At 38.7% G+C, this 21020-nt stretch overlaps 1 protein-coding gene across 3 annotated transcripts in view; it reads left to right on the forward strand.

Annotated features, from left to right (window-relative positions):
• The window catches only part of KLHL8 (kelch like family member 8), a 38645-nt gene extending 19563 nt beyond the window's left edge, over window positions 1-19082 (forward strand). Inside the window, exons 1-9 of one of the 3 annotated variants that reach the window (XM_024203928.3) lie at window positions 490-1508; window positions 3172-3720; window positions 5939-6125; window positions 6865-7008; window positions 8091-8202; window positions 11355-11523; window positions 12632-12791; window positions 15412-15613; window positions 17000-19082. In XM_024203928.3, the coding sequence (XP_024059696.1) occupies window positions 3238-3720; window positions 5939-6125; window positions 6865-7008; window positions 8091-8202; window positions 11355-11523; window positions 12632-12791; window positions 15412-15613; window positions 17000-17123 (1581 nt within the window). In that variant the 5' untranslated portion in view covers window positions 490-1508; window positions 3172-3237 and the 3' untranslated portion in view covers window positions 17124-19082. Of the gene's footprint in view, window positions 1-489; window positions 1509-3171; window positions 3721-5938; window positions 6126-6864; window positions 7009-8090; window positions 8203-11354; window positions 11524-12631; window positions 12792-15411; window positions 15614-16999 lie in introns of those variants that run through there. The other 2 variants (XM_024203926.2, XM_024203927.2) reach the window with 2 other exon arrangements.
• The last annotated feature ends 1938 nt before the right edge of the window (window positions 19083-21020 follow it).

The following is a 21020-nucleotide window of genomic DNA, read 5'->3' on the forward strand; positions in this document are numbered from 1 at the left end:
ATTTAAATAGCTGAAATCATGAAATTTTTGATTTTTTTAAAAATCCTATGACTGTGAAATTGGCCAAAATGGACCCTGAATTTGGTAGGGCCCTATTTATAATGGTAACTGACTTCACTGCAATAAATTTGTTTATTAAATAAATCAGTGATTTCACAAATGCTGTTAATACTGAACAAGGAATAATTCAAGGGACAATTTAGATTTTAGTAAGTTTCTATATTAGTCCAAAAGTGTTTTATAGCAAAGGCATTTTGCCATTTTAAATGGCCACTGTATTTGTGAAAGTCATTTATAGAAACTTCTGTAAGTTCACTTTCAACTAAAGCAAAATATGTGAAATCTACAATAATTTACAACAAAGTGGGCATTAGTTGGCTAATGTACAAGAGAAAATATACAAAAACTATGTATAGGGGGTGTCTTTTTAGAAATGTACAATCAGCATGTTGTGTGTTTTTTAAAAATATGCAAATACTCCATGAATATTTGAATGCATTCTATAAATCCAAATAGAGTGTATTTTATGGATATTGATGTAATAACAGCTTCATATTTACCTGGCATATTTTCAGTGAATTTATATAACAATTGAATGTTGTCATTGATCTGACATGAGGTAGCATAAATCACAAGCTGTATTTCCTGCCAGGATGTGGTGCTGAACACAAATGTGGGGTCTAGAATTAATAATTTAATACAGTCTTCTGAAAAGGAAAGCAGCTAAAACAATGATCAGTGCTGAACTGAAGAATAATACTTTGAAGACTGTATGATTTTGTGGAAATTAGTTTTAAATTGGCTTTTCTGATTACTAAATATAGTATAAAAATAAGGAAATCAATGTGTTTAAGAAAGGAGGGATGTTAGTTGAGAGGCTGAACCATGAACACTGACTAGAAGATTAACTGTTATTTTCGGTAAATCACATTTGACAGCTGTGAAAGGCTGATGTAGCTCTCAAATGTAGTATTAGTTGTACTCCACAAACAGGGGCATAGATTGTTCATTTCCCTTATAGCACATTTTAGCCAATTAAAAACCTGTCTGGAGAATTAAATGTACATTATGGCTTAAGTTATAAGAGGGGAAACAGTACAGAACTATTTTTTCCCCCGGTTCATTGATTTGAAAGGATGAAGAACCTTCATTCAAGAAAACAAACAGAACACCAATTCACAGTGCTGCAGTGTAACAGTTAAATACCATATCTTAAGTTTTTCTTTAATTTGCACATGTGATGTCTCAATGAACCAAATGCTTGTGTTGAAACTAAGGTTTTTGTTCACCTTGGACAAACATGGAGAAATGTCTTTTAAAAAGGAGCCATTCTAGTGGTGGCTTAACAGGAAGATACTATGCCTATAACATGGAAAAACATAAATATTTAAGGAATTTGAGCTGTATTTATTATTTTGAGACTGTGGTAGCTTTATAAACTACTTCACCTTTGCTTTCTTCATCTGTGGCGTAACTGGGACTCCTTGAATGGAATTGTAGCTCTGCAGGTCAGAATTGCTCAAATATTTACTTTGGTTGTTTCATATATTTAACTCTTATATAGAACTGTTTGTGCTTGCCAGTGCCTGAGGACACTGAGCACAGTATCTCCTCCCTTCTCCCTACAGAAAAAACAGAGCAGATTTTTCTCCTCCTATCTTGGTAAATAACATTTTAGTTATTGGCTTGGCTGTACAATAGAACAGTAGCATCTGTTAGGCTGTCAGGAGAGTAATTTTTATACATTGTGGCTGAGCAATTTTTATACATTGTTGCTCCCCTAAGGTTTGTGTTGATGATGGGCAAATTCCTGTACAAAAATAAATCCTCCTTTCAAAACATGTGGAACATTACTCAGCCCCAAACTGCAGAAACAGAATAAAATTTCTATTGTCATCTAATACAGGGGTTCAACCTTTTTCTTTCTGAGCCCTTCCCCCCACTCCCCAACATGCTATAAAAACTCCACAACCCACCAGTGCCCCAACAGCTGTTTTTCTGCAAATAAAAGCCAGGGCCGGCATTAGAAGGCAGCAAGCAGGGCAGTTGCTTGGGGACCCACACCACAGGGGCCCCACAAAGCTATGTTTGTCAGGCTTCGGCTTCAGCGGCAGGTGGCAGAGCTCAGGGCCCCGGGCTTCAACCCTGCACAGCGTGGCTTTGGCTTTCTGCCCCTGAGCCCCAGCAAGTCTAACATTGGCCCTGCTTGGTAGACCCCCTGAAACCTGCTTGCGGCCCCCAGGCCCCTGGTTGAGAACTGCTGCTCTAATACTCCATTTACTTGAACTTAATTTCAAATTCAGCTCACAGCAAAAAAGGTCAGCCTTTTGCAGCAGCTTCAAACATGGCTGTAGTTGGAGGTTTGTCAGGAAGAAGACTCCTGCTGTGTCTGAGGTTGGCATGGCACAGAAGAGGCAGCAGAGGCCTGGAGGGGCCAAGCCCTTCCAGTCCTGATGTAAACTGTCATATTTCCATTGAAGTTGACAATTTGCAGCAGTGAAGGATCTGCCCCCTGATATTTTTGGGAGGTGGAAGTAATCCATGGTCTGCTTCCCTGTACCCCCACCACACACCTGCTTCTGGAGAAGAGTTGATACCTGCCTCTTTCCTCTATCTTGTAGTATCCATGGGAGAGGGACAAGAAAGTTACTACCATTGCCAGGCTTCAGTCTGTATATCTTGTTTTCCTTAGTATGGCTGCCACTGACCCATACTAGTGAAGACTGTTTATTTCATATGCACTTTAAGTTTGTGTGTAAGCTAAGATAAAGCAGTGATCTCTTTAATCCCCAGACTTATATTTGAATTGTGTTTCCTTAAGGGAATTCCAGTTCTGCTTTATCTTTTAAAAAGGTCCTGTGTGGAGGGAGGTTTATATAAAAGGAATAATGGATGTTATTGGGGACCTGAACTAGGGATTGGCTGTTGCCTTGTCCTGCTCTTGTGAATTAAAAGGTCAGATGTCTAAACTGAAATCTGTCCTTCTGGTTTTTTATGCAGCTGGTTAAATGACAAAAATAAGTGATTAGAGGAATTCAGTTTTTTACCAAGCATGCACCGCAACATTACATGACAGTCCAGGATTCCAATCTCAGCTATAATTTATAAAATTTCTTTAAAGCCAAAATACCAGAGTTTCCATTTAAAAAGTCTCTTTTCTTTCCCTGACAGGTTGGTTCAAAGCTAATCTCTTGCCACAAGTTGGTTCTGGCTTGTGTTATCCCTTACTTCAGAGCTATGTTTCTCTCTGAAATGGCTGAGGCAAAACAGACATTGATTGAGATCAGGGACTTTGATGGAGATGCAATAGAAGATTTGGTGAAGTTCGTCTATTCCTCCCGGCTTACCTTGACTGTCGATAATGTCCAGCCTCTCTTATATGCAGCCTGCATTCTTCAGGTGGAGCTAGTAGCAAAAGCTTGCTGTGAATATATGAAACTACACTTTCATCCCTCAAACTGCCTGGCAGTGAGGGCCTTTGCAGAAAGTCACAACCGTATTGACTTGATGGACATGGCTGACCGATATGCTTGTGAACATTTTACTGAAGTGGTGGAATGTGAGGACTTTGTGAGTATGTCGCCTCAGCACCTCCATAAACTCTTATCTTCCAGTGATCTGAACATAGAGAATGAGAAACAGGTTTATAGTGCTGCTATCAAGTGGCTTCTTGCTAATCCACAGCATCATACTTCCTGGTTGGATGAAATACTTGCTCAGGTAGGGAAAAGATTGGGGGGTATGCATAGATTGGAGCATATTTTCCTATAACATGCAGAGATGAAGCCATCCATTTTGTTTATAGTAGAAAATATATATAGTAGAAAAAAGAACAAGGAAAACAGACAAAAGATGCAAAGTATTTCTTTCCCTGTCAAAACTCATAATTGATGTAGTTTTGTGTTGGATAATCTTTTTCAATTTAATATTCAGCCTTTCCTAAGCAAGACATTTTCCCCGGGACAACAATCTGTCACAAATTTATGTTGTCTTCTGCTTAGAATAGAACCAATTCTGATCTGTCCTTGGCTATCAGAAAAGGAAATCACATTCTTTATCAATTTCTGAAAGGAAAAATTTTACCTTAATGATTGAACTTCATGCTAATCAGAAATAACAGAAAACAGTATCTGTTCTGGAAAGAGAAACCTTTAAAAATGCATACATAGTCAAATAGAGAACATACAGTCATCACTACTTAATGCATTTGGCAATACTAAATTTGGGTTGGGAGGGGAGAAGGGATGATTTCTTTGGTGATAAGTATTTGTCCTGACACAAAGCCGAGACAGTCAGAAGTTCTATTAAAACATTGTATGCTTCCTACATTTGGAGACAGGACTTGAAAAAACCTACCTACACTTAGTCAGAAATCAGTTTGCCTAATTAAATATGTCCCCATGATGCCCAAATTCACATCCTCCCACCGCAATGCATTTATCCTACCCTTACATCTCCACAGTCCAGTCTCTTCTGCTAGTTAGGCTAACAGTCTTGGATGTCCCCAGCTAATCTGGCACCAAAGATTTGGTCCATGCTTTGGCTAGTCTGTGTACTGCTATATTTCTAGTCCTTTCTGCTGCCTTGTCTGCTCTGCACTGCCTCTGGGGTCTCTGCCAATTAGCTCTCAACATCCTTTAACCTATACAGTCAGGCGAGATGTACATTAGAAAAGGTTTGCTAGTATTGCTAGCAAATTCTCCTTGTATAGAAAAATTTATACCAGTAAAAAAGTGCCATAGCTTATAGTGGTTCCCCAAATGAAGTAAGCTATACTAGCAAAAGCACTCTTATGCTGGTGTAAATGTCAACATTAGGGCTTTTGATGGCTTAGAAGTGTTGTAAAAACCCCTCATCCTTATTTGACAATGGTAGATCAGCAGAAGTATAGACCTGGCCTCAGTCACCTGGAGAAAGAAGGAAAGTATGCAGCAGTATTTGTGGCACTACCTGGTGTAACTATTATTATATTGCAAGCAGTTACGGTGCGACTTAGCCCATTCACCCTGGAGTGAGCAATGGATTTCCTAAGCCCTGCCTAGAAGCAAACTACTTTTTTATATAAAGAATTTAGTCAAGTGAGGGTACATCTACACTTGCAGCAGCACATAGAGTGGAGACATTGCATGCCCAGCTAGCATGCGTATAAATACTAAACCTGTGAGGTATAGCTTATGTGACTAGAGTGCCCTTCACACCTGAACCCTCAGGTATATACCCTACAGGGCTCTCTGTGTGCCCAAGCAGTACCTCTCATATTTACACTGGTATTTTTAGGGTAGTATCCTGCTGCCTCCCCCCTGCCAGGGCCTTTCTGTGCTGCTGGAGTCTTTGGGTGTATCTACATTGCAGAAAATAAAACCCTGCAGCAGCAAGTCTGAGCCTGGGTCAGCTGACTCAGGTTCATGCAACGGGGCTAAAAATAGCACTGTAGACAGTCAAGCTCAGGCTGGAGCCCGGGAGCCAAGATCCTCCTCCCTCGCTGGGTTTCAGAGTCCGGGCTCCATCCTGAGCCCAAATGTTTATACTCCTATTTTTAGCCCCGTAGCATGAGCCCAAGTCAGTTGACGCAAGCTCTGAGACTTGCTGTTGCAGGTCTTTTTGCAGCGTAGACATACCCTTTCATTGCAGCGGGGAAAGGCTTCAGCAGCTTCCTTTGCTGTGCGTAACTACAAACCACGAGTGTGGACGCAGCCTGCTTTTCACGGCTGCATATAGCTACATGTACCCGGCAGGTGTAAACAAGGTCTGAAAGAAGTGTTCCTTTGTTCTCCCCAGAAAGAATAAAGTTATATTTGAATGGACTTTTATTACTCCTTTCACTAACGTGTGTTTTTTTTTAACTTAAAAGTTACACAACTATACTCCTGACTGCCGTATTAGTCATTGGATCTAGGGCTCAACATCAGAGTAGCTGAACTGTGTATATTCCCATCAGGTACGTCTGCCTTTGTTGCCCATTTGTTTCCTTATGGGCGTTGTGGCAAAAGAAGAGATCATCAAGCAGAATCTAAAATGTAGAGATTTACTGGATGAAGCAAGAAACTACCACCTTCACCTGAGCAGCAGGGCAGTGCCAGACTTTGAGTATTCCATCCGCACAACACCAAGGAATGAGACTGCTGGTAATTAAATGGGGATCTGATTTTCCTGTGCTGAGGAAGAGTGTTGGGGATCTGTGTAGGGAGAGGTAGTGCAGAGTAAATTGTTTGATCTAATTAATGTTTCAAGAAGAAGTATATAGGTGCAGTGCATAGCTTTTAGCACCAATTTTACTTAAATTAGCTTAAAATACTAGTTTAACTAGATCAAATATAAATATTCAAGGCAAGGCTTGCAGAAAGTATATTAATGTGCTAGGAACTGTACAGGAAACCAAAGATACTCAAGCCCTATAAAGTTTACTTCCTGGGGGAGAAAAACATATTGCTCCTTTTGAACAATTAATTGACCCCAAAGCAGTGAGTTGCCTTTTACAAAGTGCTCTGAGTTATGCAGATTAGGCTGCAAATTCTGATATAGAAATCCAATTAGATGTAATAGAAGAAATATGGTTATCCCCCCAGTCAAATAATAACTAAAGTCCCATTGTTTTTGGAGACTGTGATTAGCAGTCTGTGCAATAACATTGACAGTCACATTTTGCATGCTAAAATTGCATGGTTCTTGCCAGATGAAAGGTGAGGTCATTGCCACAAATGCAGAAGTGTAGCTGTATTGAATGTGACCCAAGAAGGAGGAGAAAAAAGTGCTTGTCTTCAGTTAATTTTGTAATGCTAATCCATTCTCAGTAAAAATATTGCCCATGTTTTGTTGGCTGATCATTCGGAGACCAATATTTACTCTTTATATCTTCTCCTTTAGGTGTGCTATTTTGTGTCGGTGGTCGAGGTGGATCAGGTGACCCATTTCGCAGCATTGAATGCTACTCTATAAACAAAAACAACTGGTTCTTCGGTCCTGAAATGAACAGCAGGAGAAGACATGTGGGTGTAATCTCTGTGGGAGGTTAGTAACAACATAACCTTGTATTAATGTCATTTTTTTTCTTTTGCAGTAACTTAATTGTTTAGTTATTTTACCCACCATACTAAACAATAAGAAAAGCCTGTCCCATATCATAGCTAAATTACTTGATGTGTTTCAGTTTACTAAAGAGCTATTTTTCAGGTCTGAAAACATTCCTGTGGTGTTATAGCACCAATCTGAGAACACATTTGTTGAAGTGAGACCACTGCTCACTGTCCACAGCCTGTGGCTCATTACTTATAGTAGTGTATGGTTTCATTTTTCTTTTTTCTCAGAGAAGCACATAACTGCAAGCCAGTTTTCCTGAGTTCTGAAACTGACTTCCTTGCATTTGGGCAAATCAAGTAGCCCATAATTTTCCAAGACTGCCATTAGTTTTGGTAACTCAAGAGTGCTCAACTTGATACTTAGAGCCAAGTTTCCAGAGCTGCTGAGAACCCACAACTGTTGAATTCCTCTTCCCGCCCCATATGTTACGTTCCTGCAACAGAACCAATGGAAAACAGTTTTTCAGATAGCATACATTCCTTTGTGCCTCCAAATATTAAACAGCACCTCTACCCCAATATAACACTGTTCTCAGGAGCCAGAAAATCTTAACGCGTTATAGGTGAAACTGCGTTATATCGAACTTGCTTTGATCCGCCGGAATGTGCAGCCCCGCCCCACCGTGTTATATCTGAATTCGTGTTATATCGGGTCGCGTTATATCGGGGTAGACGTGTACTTTGTTTAAAGTAGTTTGGTATTTTGTCTAGAGGCTGAAAAATTCAGCCAGCTTGTGGAATGTTGTTTTTAATATGAAAAGGGAAGACCTCAGATTAAGATGTTAAAATGTCCTATAAAAACAGCTGTTAATGCAAATCTCTGACTTAGTCTGTGTATATTCTTATGACAGATTCTTAACCTTCAAATCTTATTCTTGCAATTGAAAAGCGTGCTGCTATTTTGGAAATAGGGTTGTGCCTGTATATTTCCCACTGTTTGTGGTAATCTTGTGTATCTGGACACCAAAGTGTTGCCTACCAACTATTCAATCAAAATGTTTCTCTTTTCTTCAGGTAAAGTCTATGCAGTAGGTGGGCATGATGGAAATGAACATTTAGGCAGCATGGAAATGTTTGATCCTGTCACTAATAAGTGGATGATGAAAGCATCAATGAACACCAAGAGGTAAATCTCCCTTAAACAAAAAGGGAGCAAATAATTATTTTAGAAAATAATCCAGAAGTTATTGCGGTCTAGGTTTTTATCCGCCCCTTTGTGCATACCATTTAAAAAAAAAAATTCTTAGGGTTGAAATAGTCAGTCTCAGCTCAGTTGGGGGACTCAGTTCTTAGGTTGTTCTGGGTTTACGAATGCAAGCTGGTTGCTCTTGCGGTCAGCTGCTGCCTATTTTCTTTTGCTTGGGGGTGGGTTTGAAATTGACAAAAATCTTGTTTGAGATTATTGCCAATTTGTATCTTTTGCTAGCTATAGAAAAGATACATCCTTGATCATTACTTAATCAATACAGAATGTGTATGTATGTCCTATATAACAGTATACCAAGATTTCAATGCAGGGTTGTGTTGTGGAGTATTCATAATGCTATTTGCCCCCCAACTCTCCAAAAAATCATTAACACTTATTTGTATATTCCTACTGGAATAGTGTAATACTTTAAAGTGCAGATAGGCAAAAATAAAGTGTGCCTTAGTGTGTAATGAAATGAATCTCATATGCACATTAGAGCATTACTGGCGATGTAAAATGTATAATGTTCCTTTATGTCAGCCTCCAAGTACTGTATTGTTTGTAAACTTAATAAAAAGCAGATTGAATTTCCCTAATTACTTAGTAGTTGTAACATTGGATCAAAGGAAATATCAGACATACTACCCAAAAAGCAGATTGCAAATAAACTGCGCATAAAGATAAAATATTTAGTAATTTTTTTCAGATAAACCTCTCCCTGATAGTTGTGACTAGCTTACTTTCACTTCCTCAGCATACTTCTTTTGGTTTTCTGAGTTAACTGTGGATAAAAATAACTAAATGTTCTGGTGTAGGAGTCTGACTAAGAGTGCATATTGCTTTTTGAGAGAGCCATGCAGAAGCCACAAGCTTAATTAGATATAAAACTGCTATTTTACACTTATTTCGGTGATGATTTTTTAAACTGCTTTAACTGAGGTTTCTGTTTTTCTTCTTACTGTATCTCTCTATTAAAAACCACCACCCATATTTTTACTTTAAACCTCCATAACCTGTTGCAGTCTAAAGAAAATATTTTTCTAAAAAAAAATTTGACTTCTATAAGAACCTCGCACTTAATGGGTGGAGTGAAGTACTGGGGCATGTCTGAGTCCTGAAACATTCAGCTACTGTGACTTAACCAGTAAAGCACAAAGCCACTTCGAAAGAACCAAGAAGCTGGGTCATCAACTTGCTTCTCTGATAGGTAACAGAAAATACTGTTAAGGCTCAGATAAGCTTTTGTGGCACCTCCTGTGAAGCACAGTGGTTACTGTACTGTGTCTTAGCCTCTGTGCTGCAACCTGGAGAAGCAGTTGCAAGATCACAGGACCTTCCTTTGTGGGGGGAAAAATAATCATTTTCTTCTGTCTTGAGGTACTATCAGTTCCAGTGGTATTTCTCATTTTAATATAGGGAATCTCTCAAACCAGGAGAATCTTTCAAAATGCAAGAAGTACTGGTCTAAAATAATCCTGTTAGCTAACCAATCAATTTTTGTATTACTGACTATCCACATAGTGAAGAACTGTTGCCGGTCAGTTGGATTGTCTACTATACTAAGTTCCTCTATATTTACTATAGGAAATCCCTAGAATAGTGCAAATACTTGCACTATAAATTTTTTTAAAATTTGTATATTGCCTCTTCAGGGAAGGGACTGTCTTCCTGTGTTGTGTACACAGTGTCTAGTGTATTGTGGGTGCTACTGTATACAAATAAGTATAAAGACAAAGTTTCATTATCCAAGATATTATCCTAACAGGTAAGTTTAAGGGTAACCACTGTCTACCATCTCTTTAGCCAATTTAAGATCAATTACTTTGTGCATAACTTTAATCTGTATACGTCAAGAACTCTCACCTAGACTTTAGATCAGTGCTAAGGTTGATCACATTTAACTTACATACTTATCTGTCCTCTTTAGCCACTTACTAAAAAAAAGTGACAGTCAAATTCTGTGAGTGGTTTGATTAGTTTCATCCACCTCTCCAAAGAATGGATCAGGTTCTCTGTTCCACTCAGTGCAGCAGAGAAAGGGGGTTGGCAGGGAACCAGTTAATATCCCGATTCTCAGCACTGGTCCAGATGGAGGCATCCTGGCTTCTCTTACTAGCACCTGCTGGGGAGCTACAGCAGTCTCTGCTTCCAGGGAGTAAAACAGGAGAGTGTCTGACTCTAAATATTTTTTTAGTCACTTTTTACCTCACAATTGAACAAAAAAATCTCCATTTCCCCATAAGTGGCAGTGCATGGATGTTTATTTGTAACTAGAAATTCCAAATCTGCTTTCTGTACTCATGTGTGGCAACAATTTTGAATTTTAAAGCAAGATGGTGGTTTTAAATAGATCAGTTAGCTTTCATAGGTAACTGTTCTACATGTGAAAATGTAGCTGTCAGACTAATCATGATTTAAAAGCCAAGGACAGAAACTGTAATTCAAGAACTAACCTTTTTGGATTTGATCTACTTCATAAGAAAGTAACTGAAAAAAGTGAGGCATAGTGCTGAAGCACTCTACAGCTACACCACAGCAACAGCTAACCTATGATTCATGCAGTTATATACTTACTGGTAGCACAAACTCTTCTGTTCATAGAATCCCATTGCCTTTTTTTAAACAGTACATTTGCTTTACATTGCAGGGGATTAAATCCTAAATATTGCCTTAGTTCCAACATAGGTTTTTGGATTGTGTGAGTAGATTGTAGCTGAAAAGGTAGCTGCCTGCCATAAAGTAAGATCAGCTAGCTTTTCTAGTTAAAATAACACTAACTTACTTGTAGTGGGACTCTGGATGAGGGCAGGGCTCTGTTCTAGGTGATCCTGAGGCAGGTTCGGTACCTTAGGGTAGGTACCCCCTCTGAAAGTGAACGAGTCTACTTATGAAGCTGCTATTGCACCGACAGTCAACTTGCTACAGTTATTGATCAAAGAACTTTAAGTTCCTTCATTTCCCTTTTGGTTTGCATTACGCTTATTTCCCATATTTTGAAACAGTTGCCAGTCAGAGAAAATTGCACTTGGTCTGTCTTTGCCTAGTACCTTCAAGGATATACTCAAGTGCTAATGCTTTGATTTTATTAGGAGAGGAATTGCTCTAGCCTCCGTTGGTGGACCCATTTATGCCATAGGAGGGTTAGATGACAACACTTGCTTCAGTGATGTGGAGAGATATGACATTGAATCTGATCGATGGAGTGGAGTAGCGTCAATGAATACTCCCAGAGGAGGAGTGGGCTCAGTGGCCCTTGTGGTAAGTTAATGCTTCCTTCTAAGTCAGTATTGAAACAATGCCTTGGCTTGGCACGAGGAGGCACTGTACTAGTGCAGGGGACTCTTTCAAATAAGACTTAAAATTGAGGCACTGGCCACTTATAATATTCAAATAAGTACTGTACTGATCCTGTGATCAGTAGATTGGCACTCCCACAACAACCCTTCAATTATGGCCAAAACATAACATATGTAACAGAAAAGACAAGGTTATGGATATCATTTTAAGAGTCAGATTTGTCATGGCTGCTGTGTTAAACATATTGTGCCAGATTCACCACTCACTCCCATCTTTGTTGCATAATGGATGGAATAGTCTACCAAATAGGATTTCTTCACTCACTCGGCCGCAGGTAGCATTTTACACCAACATAAATGACTACACAACGTGCAAAGCATTGGAAAAAGCAGGTCCACTACAATTTTGTAACCGTTCCAAAGCACTTCACACTTATATAAATACTGAAATAATTTCACTTACCAGTGAAATTTAGCCTGCAATATGGCATCTTTATTAACAGTACATAGCAACAGTTGAAGACAGGAAATAAATACTACTTCCAGTTAAGAAAGCAGATGGATTTAGGTAGGCAAAATGTAACACTAAATAAATGATACAATGTGACACTTGGTAGTAGTGCTAAAATGTAACTTTTTTTCCTACTGTTTTCAAAGTCCATGTATTACTGCAGATATCCCTCATATTCAAATGTTTGTTTTAAAAAAAAAAAAAATGCTAAATCAGTCACTGTTTGCCCATGGGGGAAAATAAATCTCTTCCAGGGGGTTGTTTACAGAAAAATAGCAGAGAGGTAAATTTACTGGGCTGTATTTTTAACTTCTTGGTCATGACTGTAATACAAGCATTCTGTATGGTACAAATATGTGATCCTTGGGATGGACAGCCATTCTAGGATCAGTGTATATTCCTAAACAATCACTGCTCATTTGGGGGGGGAAAAAAAAAATCACCGAGAAGGAGCTGGGTGATGCAGTGTGATGTTGAATTTTACTACAAAAGTACTATTGACTTTTCATATGAAAGGCTAGCTCTATGCATGAAATGTCTCTGCTCAATCTTCTTTCAGAACTATGTGTATGCTGTTGGTGGCAATGATGGTGTAGCCTCTCTCTCCAGTGTAGAGAGATATGACCCCCATCTGGATAAGTGGATAGAAGTGAAAGAGATGGGTCAACGAAGAGCAGGCAATGGGGTTAGTGAACTCCATGGTTGCTTATACGTTGTAGGTGAGTAGGAGTGTTTCTTCCTAACTGATAGAAGAGACACTTTGTCCTATAAAAATATGGATTGTGCCTGAGAATGAAGAAGTTTCAACATAAAAAATGCTGTTATAATGTATAAAAAGTTAAAAATCTAAGTATTTTATAAACTTTTAAGCACCTTCCAGGAGAAGTAAAAAAAAAAGATACTCATGCATCTTGGTAGACCAAAAAATTGACCTGCTTTGTCCTGATTCTGGCTCCATCTCTAATCCCTTGCCTTAAAATCAGGTCAGCAGAGGCTGGAATGCTATTGCTATAAATGAGATTCTTTTGGCTGCTGGCAAGATACCCTCTCCAAGGGCTGGCAGCTTTCGGGTGAAAGTCTCAATCTTTTGTCAGTCAGAGCATACTGCAATGCTTATTCCTCTCCACCAGCATTTATAAATAGGCAGGGGTGGGGGAAAGTGTCAGGATGGAGAATTGAAGTGGAAGTGTGATATGAATAAGTTCCATGGGGGTTAGATTTATTCTACTGCAATTAAGGTATGTGTGATTTATTTAGTTGGATCTGGGGCAGCTGGAGTCTGAGACTAGGTGGCCTTTGAGCATTAAACAAATCTAAATTGTCCTATTTAATTTTTTCAGTTCAGACACACAATGTTTATCCAGTGCTCTAAGCCCTTTGACAATTCATTAAAGCTAGTCAGTGCTTCCCAGTGGTAGAGATGAAATGTGCAATTTTCTGTGCATTTCACAATATACCATGCGCAGTTACAGAATGTGTGCTCACTGGGTTTCCTGGAAATTTAAAAGTGAAGCTTTCATTTAAGACTGTGGTGTGATCTTAATACCAGATTCATTGCAGTGATTTTTACATCTACTCTTCAGAAAATATAGAAGTAGATCATAGTATAATTTCCCCTTTAAAAATAGACCCTGAGACGTGTGTACATATCACACACCTTTTCATTTGTTCACTGTGTGCCTGAGTTCAATAGTTTCTTTAGATTTATAGACTTTTTATAACTTTTCTTTACCGTTTCACAAACTATACTTAATTTGTTTAATTGTGCAGACATACCATAGAATTGCAATATGAATCACGGAATCACCAACTAAATGAAATTTTACATAATCTTAACTGGCTCTAGTTTTAATCTTTAACTTTGTCAGTGAGATTTTAAAAATGACCTTGCTAACATTCTTAATATAGCCTTCTCTTTAAAACGTAGGATTCCCCCCCGCCTCTTTTTTTTTGAAAGCCACACCTTTGTAGTGTTTACTATTTAGAAGCTAGGTAGGAAGATGGTAGAAAAGGGTATGTAGTGTAGTTTTAAAGTTGCAGGAGCACTTATAGAAGCAATACAACTATGGAAGAAACCCAGCTGAGTAATTCAGTACTGATGTTCAGACATGCATATGGGGTACAGCTTCATGACTGCTTTCAGTTAGTTGACAATATGCTATCATCTACATGGATCTAAAGCAGATTGCAGCACTTACTGAATATTTTTTTTCTGGCATGTTATGAAATGTTGACTAGCTTGAATAGCCTGCAAAAAAAAAAAGACAGCCAGAACATTCCTTAAGTAGAAAGAACAGGCATGACTACAAGACTGTATGCATGTAAATGTACAGTTGGAGAAACCAAAACATCCAGAAGGCTCAGTAAGGGTACGTCTTCACTACCCGCCGGATCGGCAGGTAGTAATCGATCTATCGCGTCTCGTCTAGACGCCATAAATCGATCCCCAGACGCACTCCCCGTCGACTCTGGAACTCCACCAGAGCGAGAGGCGGTAGCGGAGTCGACGGGGGAGTCACGGCCATTGATCCCGCGCCGTGAGGACCCGAGATAAATCGATCTAAGATACTTCGACTTCAGCTACGCTACTCACGTAGCTGAAGTGGCATATCTTAGATCGCTTCCCCCCCCCCCCCAGTGTAGACCAGCCCTAAGTCTTTATGGTATGGATGAACCAAAATAACATGGTGAAATTTGCAGTGCATAGAGATGAGTCTCTGGCCTTAATGAATCCTTTAAGAGAATCTCTGGGTAATTACAGCAGGTGCTGTTGGGATTCCCTTGTGATTTAGTTTCATTGCATATTGACATTTAACTCTTCAGGTTTTCCATTTGATTATTAAGTACTTACATGTATTAAGTATTTTAATGCACTCTTCTGTGAGTGGGTGCACTCTTTTCTTCCTTTGTCTCTAGAAAAGCCAGTGTGCTTGTTCACTGCTTGCTCATTTTCATTGTACATATTGGTATTCTTTATAGAATAGGAAATATTCTCATCAAGAGTAAGTCTAGCCCCATTTTATTCTGAGAATTACTATATGCATGTGCTGAGGAAACAAGCACAAGGACTCTCAACAATCTTTGGGGAGAAGTTAAAAACAGCAAGAGGTGGTCTTATGATCACTAATGTAAGGGCCTAAAATTAAAGCACCTGCCAATTCCTTGTACACCTCTGAAAACTTAAGCCACACACTGCTACCTAAATATTGATTTTAGTACTTAACGTCAGGTGGCCATTGTACAGCCAACCAATTAAATATTATGCCATCTGAATACTGGACTCCAGCATTACTAAAATCTCCCTACTAACAAACAGTAATTTAATGTCTTTCTTTGTAGGTGGCTTTGATGACAACTCTCCATTGAGCTCTGTTGAAAGGTTTGATCCTCGCAATAACAAGTGGGAGTATGTAGCAGAACTTACAACCCCCAGGGGTGGAGTTGGCATAGCAACGCTAATGGGTAAAATTTTTGCAGTTGGTGGTCATAATGGCAATGCATACCTGAACACAGTGGAAGCCTTTGATCCAGTGATGAACAGGTAATTCTGAGTTAGATGAAGACAGGTGATGATGGCTTCATGTATACAGTATAGAATCACTGTGGCCCTTAAACTATGAAAGTTATTTGAGTAATTTTTCCTCCATTATCTAAATATGCTACTCCAGATAGTGGGTAGCAAGAAATAATGCAGGTTTTTTATATCTTGTAAAGTAAACTATCATGATTGAGCACATAAGTTAATTTCCTGTCCTCAACAGGTAACTGAACAATTTTACTCTGTGACAACTGAAGGGTATTTAATGCAAATGCTAGACGTGTCAAATTACCTGAAAGTGTATTTTTAAAAGTGCTGTCTTGTATGGACTAAGTTCATACATCCAACAAAAAATACTTAATCTAGTTACATTAATGGGTATAAAGAATTCGGTTTTCTCTAGGAACGAAGTTCAAATCTAGATTGAGGTTCTAATTATAATGTATTTAGTGATTTCAGATTATGGTCTCCTTTCGAATAGAGACTAATCTCGAACACCACAAATTGGTACTTTAGGCCCAGCCTTCAGTCTCTCCCATGGTGTTAGCAGTTGTGGGTTAAGCCATATGTCATTGAAAAGGTAACTCTTTTGCAACCTTTCATTAGTCTGATTTGACCAATGACCTTAGTGATCACAGTTAGACAAAACTGTTACTTCAAAAAAGTTTGACATGGTTTTATGAAAATTTATGGACATGGATGGCTCTGATCTTCATGGAGGCTGCCATCTTCCATATAAACAGATGGAATTCTTTATCACCTTGAATAAGTAGGAAGGGCACTACTTAACTGCTCTTGTTTTTTGGGGGTAAATTTAAGAGTACATACTTAATTTTTCTTGATATGAAGATGAAGACACATATTAATGTGCTCCCCCTATACCGTTGGCTTTTTTTTCTCACTTACAAGTTCATACCTCCCATCTCCTCACTGAGGCAAAGGAAGCTTCTCTACTCAGAGTACTATAAATAAGATCATTAGTGTAAGGCAAAATTGGATTAATCCAATCAATTTATTAGCCTAGTTTCATTACTTCTCCCTGCCTGAGACACTTTATTTTCAATAAGGAGCTAACACCTAACTCTCTCTGGCCTCAAAATGTGGTTGGGTGCAGAAAAGAGGGAAATAATTTATAAGTACAACAGTTCAAGAGTAAGGTGGATGCAATTCTTCAAATTTAAGTAAGTTATGAGTAAATGTAGATTTGTTTTAAATTAAGTAGTGAAACATTCAAATTAATGCTTTCCCCTTAGATTGATACAATGGAGGCATCATCTCTCCTAGAGAGAATTTACCAACTTTAAGATATGGGGGGGTAGAGTGAACTTTTCAAGGGAAAAAAACTAACTTATCCCCCCCTGGTCTTTCTTGCATTACCATTCTCTCTAGGTGGGAGCTTGTTGAATCAGTTTCTCACTGCAGAGCTGGAGCGGGAGTAGCTGTGTGCTCTTGTCTTAGTAGTGAGATCCGGGATGTTGGTCAGGGATCCAACAATGTGGCTGATTGTATGTGAACTCAGAGTCAAGCCTCGAGCAACTCTTCAGAAGATCCTGATAAGACTCGAGGATGGAGGGACATGACCACAACAGCGTTGCTCTGGGGTTTTTAATTATTATCCTATGCCGTAGATAAATACTGAATGACTCTTATGTGTGATAACTATCAAAAGCTGAGTTCTAATATTCAAGTTTTCTGAAGCTTATCTGATTTAGAAAAGTCTGGGTAAACATAAAATAAGGACCCTGGTTTTTATTTCAAAGCAGATATCGCCGTAACTTTCTATTTGAGGGGCATTATTCTGGAGCATTCATAATTAAATAAAATATATATAGGCTGTGGTTAAAGAGTTGCACTTTGAATTGTTGAGCCTTAAACTACTTCCCTCCCACCCACCCCCCAAAAAAACTTTGATTCTGGGATACATGCTAGAGTATGTTTTTAATATGTACATTCTGATAAAATACAAGAGAGCCTTAAAAAAAGCCCAGTTCTATAGCACTTTAGACAGGAATAAAGCATTTCAGCCTTTTGGAGGTTAATTTCCCTGTTGTATACCTGAGGAAACTCAGGTATAGAGGTTCATTACCTGACTGTCAGGGGGCTGAAAAGCAGGTGCTGAGCATCTCTGAAAATCAAATTAGTTTCTCTTGTTACAGAGCTGAGAATAAAATCCAGAGATCTGGCCTGCTTATGTGGGATTCAGCCACTGGAACATGTTTCCTCTCTTATGCCTCCAAGGAAACGTATATTAAGAACCACCTGCAATAGGAAACTCCTTAAGAGTGAAAGCACGTGTGAGGCTTCCTGTATAATTGTCTTATTTTAATAGAAATGGTTTATTTAGACAGGCAGAGTTTACTGGTCCTTTATTACAAATTACTGTATTCCTAGAAACAGGAATGCACAATGGGGAAGAAGTTACAATATCAAATAAAACCCACCCTTTTTCTAAGTAATTTTCAGTGGCTTACATGTTCAGTTTTAGTAATCCAGTGACATGGTGTGAGGTTAGCACCACTTTCAAAAAAAAGTACAGATGTGATGGTTTCAGACACAAACAGGCTTAATTATCTTGTGGATATTCTAGGCTGAGACCCAGAATGAAACATCTTCAAATGAAGAATTGCAGCTGTTGGAGTCTAAAGTCTCTTTAAACAAAAGGAAGTTAGTAGCAGCACAAATGAGATACATCAAGGGATTAACAGTCTTTCCTGTTTGTCAGATGCAGTGATAAATTCAAATTCAAAAATAGACCTAAACTGTGCTGTCATTACAGCCTATTGCCCCACTGAAATACCAGGAACCTATATTTAAGCCCTTAATTAGCTGTATTTAGTGTATAATTGTATATAAATATTTATTTAAAATTTGTTTGTAACTTTAAATGTGTTTGGGAACCTCTTTCAGGCTTTTCAAGGTTATTACCTCAACCATTATTTATAACATGGTTCCTGTTGGTAAAACTGAGACGTTCATAGGAACCTTTTACATCTTGTGTAGGGGCTTGCCTTTGTCTCAGTAGCATGAAGTGGTACGCTCCTATTCAAACTGTCTTCATTTTGTTGACTGATTTGCAGTTAAGGTTTAAACAGCCTTTAAATTCAACTTTATTTTTATTATGTATTTTTGGTAAGTCTGACCTTTTGATTTAACTTGACAGGACAGAATTGTTAAAACTTGAATTGCCTCAGTCTTAATGTTTAACAATTTTAAAGAGTGTTCTTCCCTTGGGAGTTAACCTAGCTTCATTTTGGTGTGTAGCTTAATCTATTGGAATTGTATTTTTGATTATCCAGTGCTGACCATGTAGTGGCCACCTCAAACATTCATCACTTATTTCCTCTTGGTTGATATTCTACATCAAATTAAAATACTGATGAGGGAGGTATAGGGATACTCTTAGAATTTCTTAGAGGGCAAGATAACCTCAGTTGACTTGGCAGAAAACCAAACCAGCAGTGAAGGGAAGAAATGAAAAAAAAAAAATACAACGCTGCATTGTAGAAAGACAATTTTGATATACGTGTGGAGAGCCTAAAATTCAAGAGCAGCTTCAGCAAAAGAGAAAAGGTTTTCACAATCCTGAATTTTCTTGACAAGATCAACAGTTAATTTAGGAAAACTGTACAGTGTTAGACATTGAAACACCTATAGAGACTATGACAGGGGGGTGGGGTTGGAGCAAAGTATGGGAATGAAAATCCTATATTTCTTAAAGAAATATTTATGTGGGTTATTCTGTATATTCAATACCATACTAGGGAGGCTTCAGCTTTATCAGCGATCCCAAAGCACATAAATCACTGCTTTAGTATTGCACTGCCATGTTTTAAAACTGTTTTGTATTTCCAATTGATTGTAGTCTGGATATTCAGTGGACAAAATGCAGAATGGACTGGTGTAATTACACTGAAATATATGGAGGTTGCAATAAAATATTTGTACTTTAAGCTGTTACTCTATTTCAGTGGTTCCCAAACTTCAACAACCTGTGAACCCCTTTCACTAAAATGTCAAGTCTCGCGAACCCCTCCTAAAAATGAATATTTCCAGGGATTTTCTCCTTTATCTGAGTATAAATTATAAAAGCAGTGATCTGGGAAATATAAAATTTGTTTTTATGACATGCATATTACACACTATTTATTATTTATCATTACAGTATTTTTATTACATTATGAAAATGGCGACACTCTTCCAAGATCTCACTTTCGTAGCTTGTATCACTTTGAATAAGCCTGTTATAAGACAAGGCTCCTTTGTTTCATCAAGGAGTATCAGATGTGAAATGTCATGACAGTATTTAAGAAGCCAACTCAAACAATGCACATTACAACAAAGCTTAAACTTGTTCTTCATAATAATTAAAAAAAAAAAAAACAATACTAGCTGCCTATTTAATTTTAAAAACAGCAAAAAGTATCCACCTCCCGTTCCATTTCTTATAAGGAGTCTTGAAGTTTAAATCTCCTCAGTGTGATAGATCTGCTTGCTTTGATCTGCTTAGCTCGTGGAAGTCCAGTGGCTCCGGGCTGCTGGCCCCATGCTGCCCGGGGTCCCTAGGGACAGCTCTGTCCACCATTAGGGAATTTTTTTCCAAGAACCACCTGTAACATTTCACGAACCCCAGTTTGGGAACCACTGCTCTATTTAATTCCTAGCATAACTGGAACTCCCCCTAGGGATAGATATTAACAGCTGCAAGTATTTATTGGGTTGTTTAGAGCCTTTTTTCCCCCTTCTAGAGCCTGCATCTTTGGGGCCACACCCTTTCTGGCTAAGGAGAGCTGAATGGAGTGCAGCCTGCAGCACCCCTAAACAATTAGGTATCTGTACAACATGAAGTAGTGTTCTTTGCACCAAAGGTGACATCACAGCATGGCGATTGAGGCCTGGAGAGGAAGGGTGGCTTTATAGGTCACAGGTGTCAATGACAGCCCTGGGGGCCTGTCCACATCACAGCAGCCTCCAAAGCCTAGCGTATGGGTTGCAGCACTACCACTGTGGTGTACAAACCCTAGCATGGAGGTAGCTTTATAGCTGTCATCTGCAGTGTCTGCCTTCCCCTACCCCACAGCCAAACCAGGGCTTTTAGAAATCCATTACATCAATTCAGCCTCTTACTTGGTGTCAGGAGCTGGAGTACCCTGAAATGCTGTCCAGAGAGAGCTTCCTGCAGCACAGTGCAGCCACTTTGCTACCAGTTCAACCAGCATTGGTGCTTTTCAATTTACATCCAACTCTTAGTTTCTGGCTTTTAATAAGCATTAAAACAGGCAGCTATTGGTACTGTTAGCAGCCCTTACTTATTTGCAGCTTCACTATTATCTAAATATACAGATGTCTTTCCATTTTAAATGCATATTTGATTCTGGTTGCTGAAAGGAAGCAGGAAAATAAAGGCAGCTTT

Source organism: Terrapene carolina, unplaced genomic scaffold (genome assembly GCF_002925995.2).
Source record: "Terrapene carolina triunguis isolate 2854851 unplaced genomic scaffold, T_m_triunguis-2.0 Scaffold789, whole genome shotgun sequence".
Classification (NCBI taxonomy): Eukaryota; Metazoa; Chordata; order Testudines; family Emydidae; genus Terrapene; species Terrapene triunguis.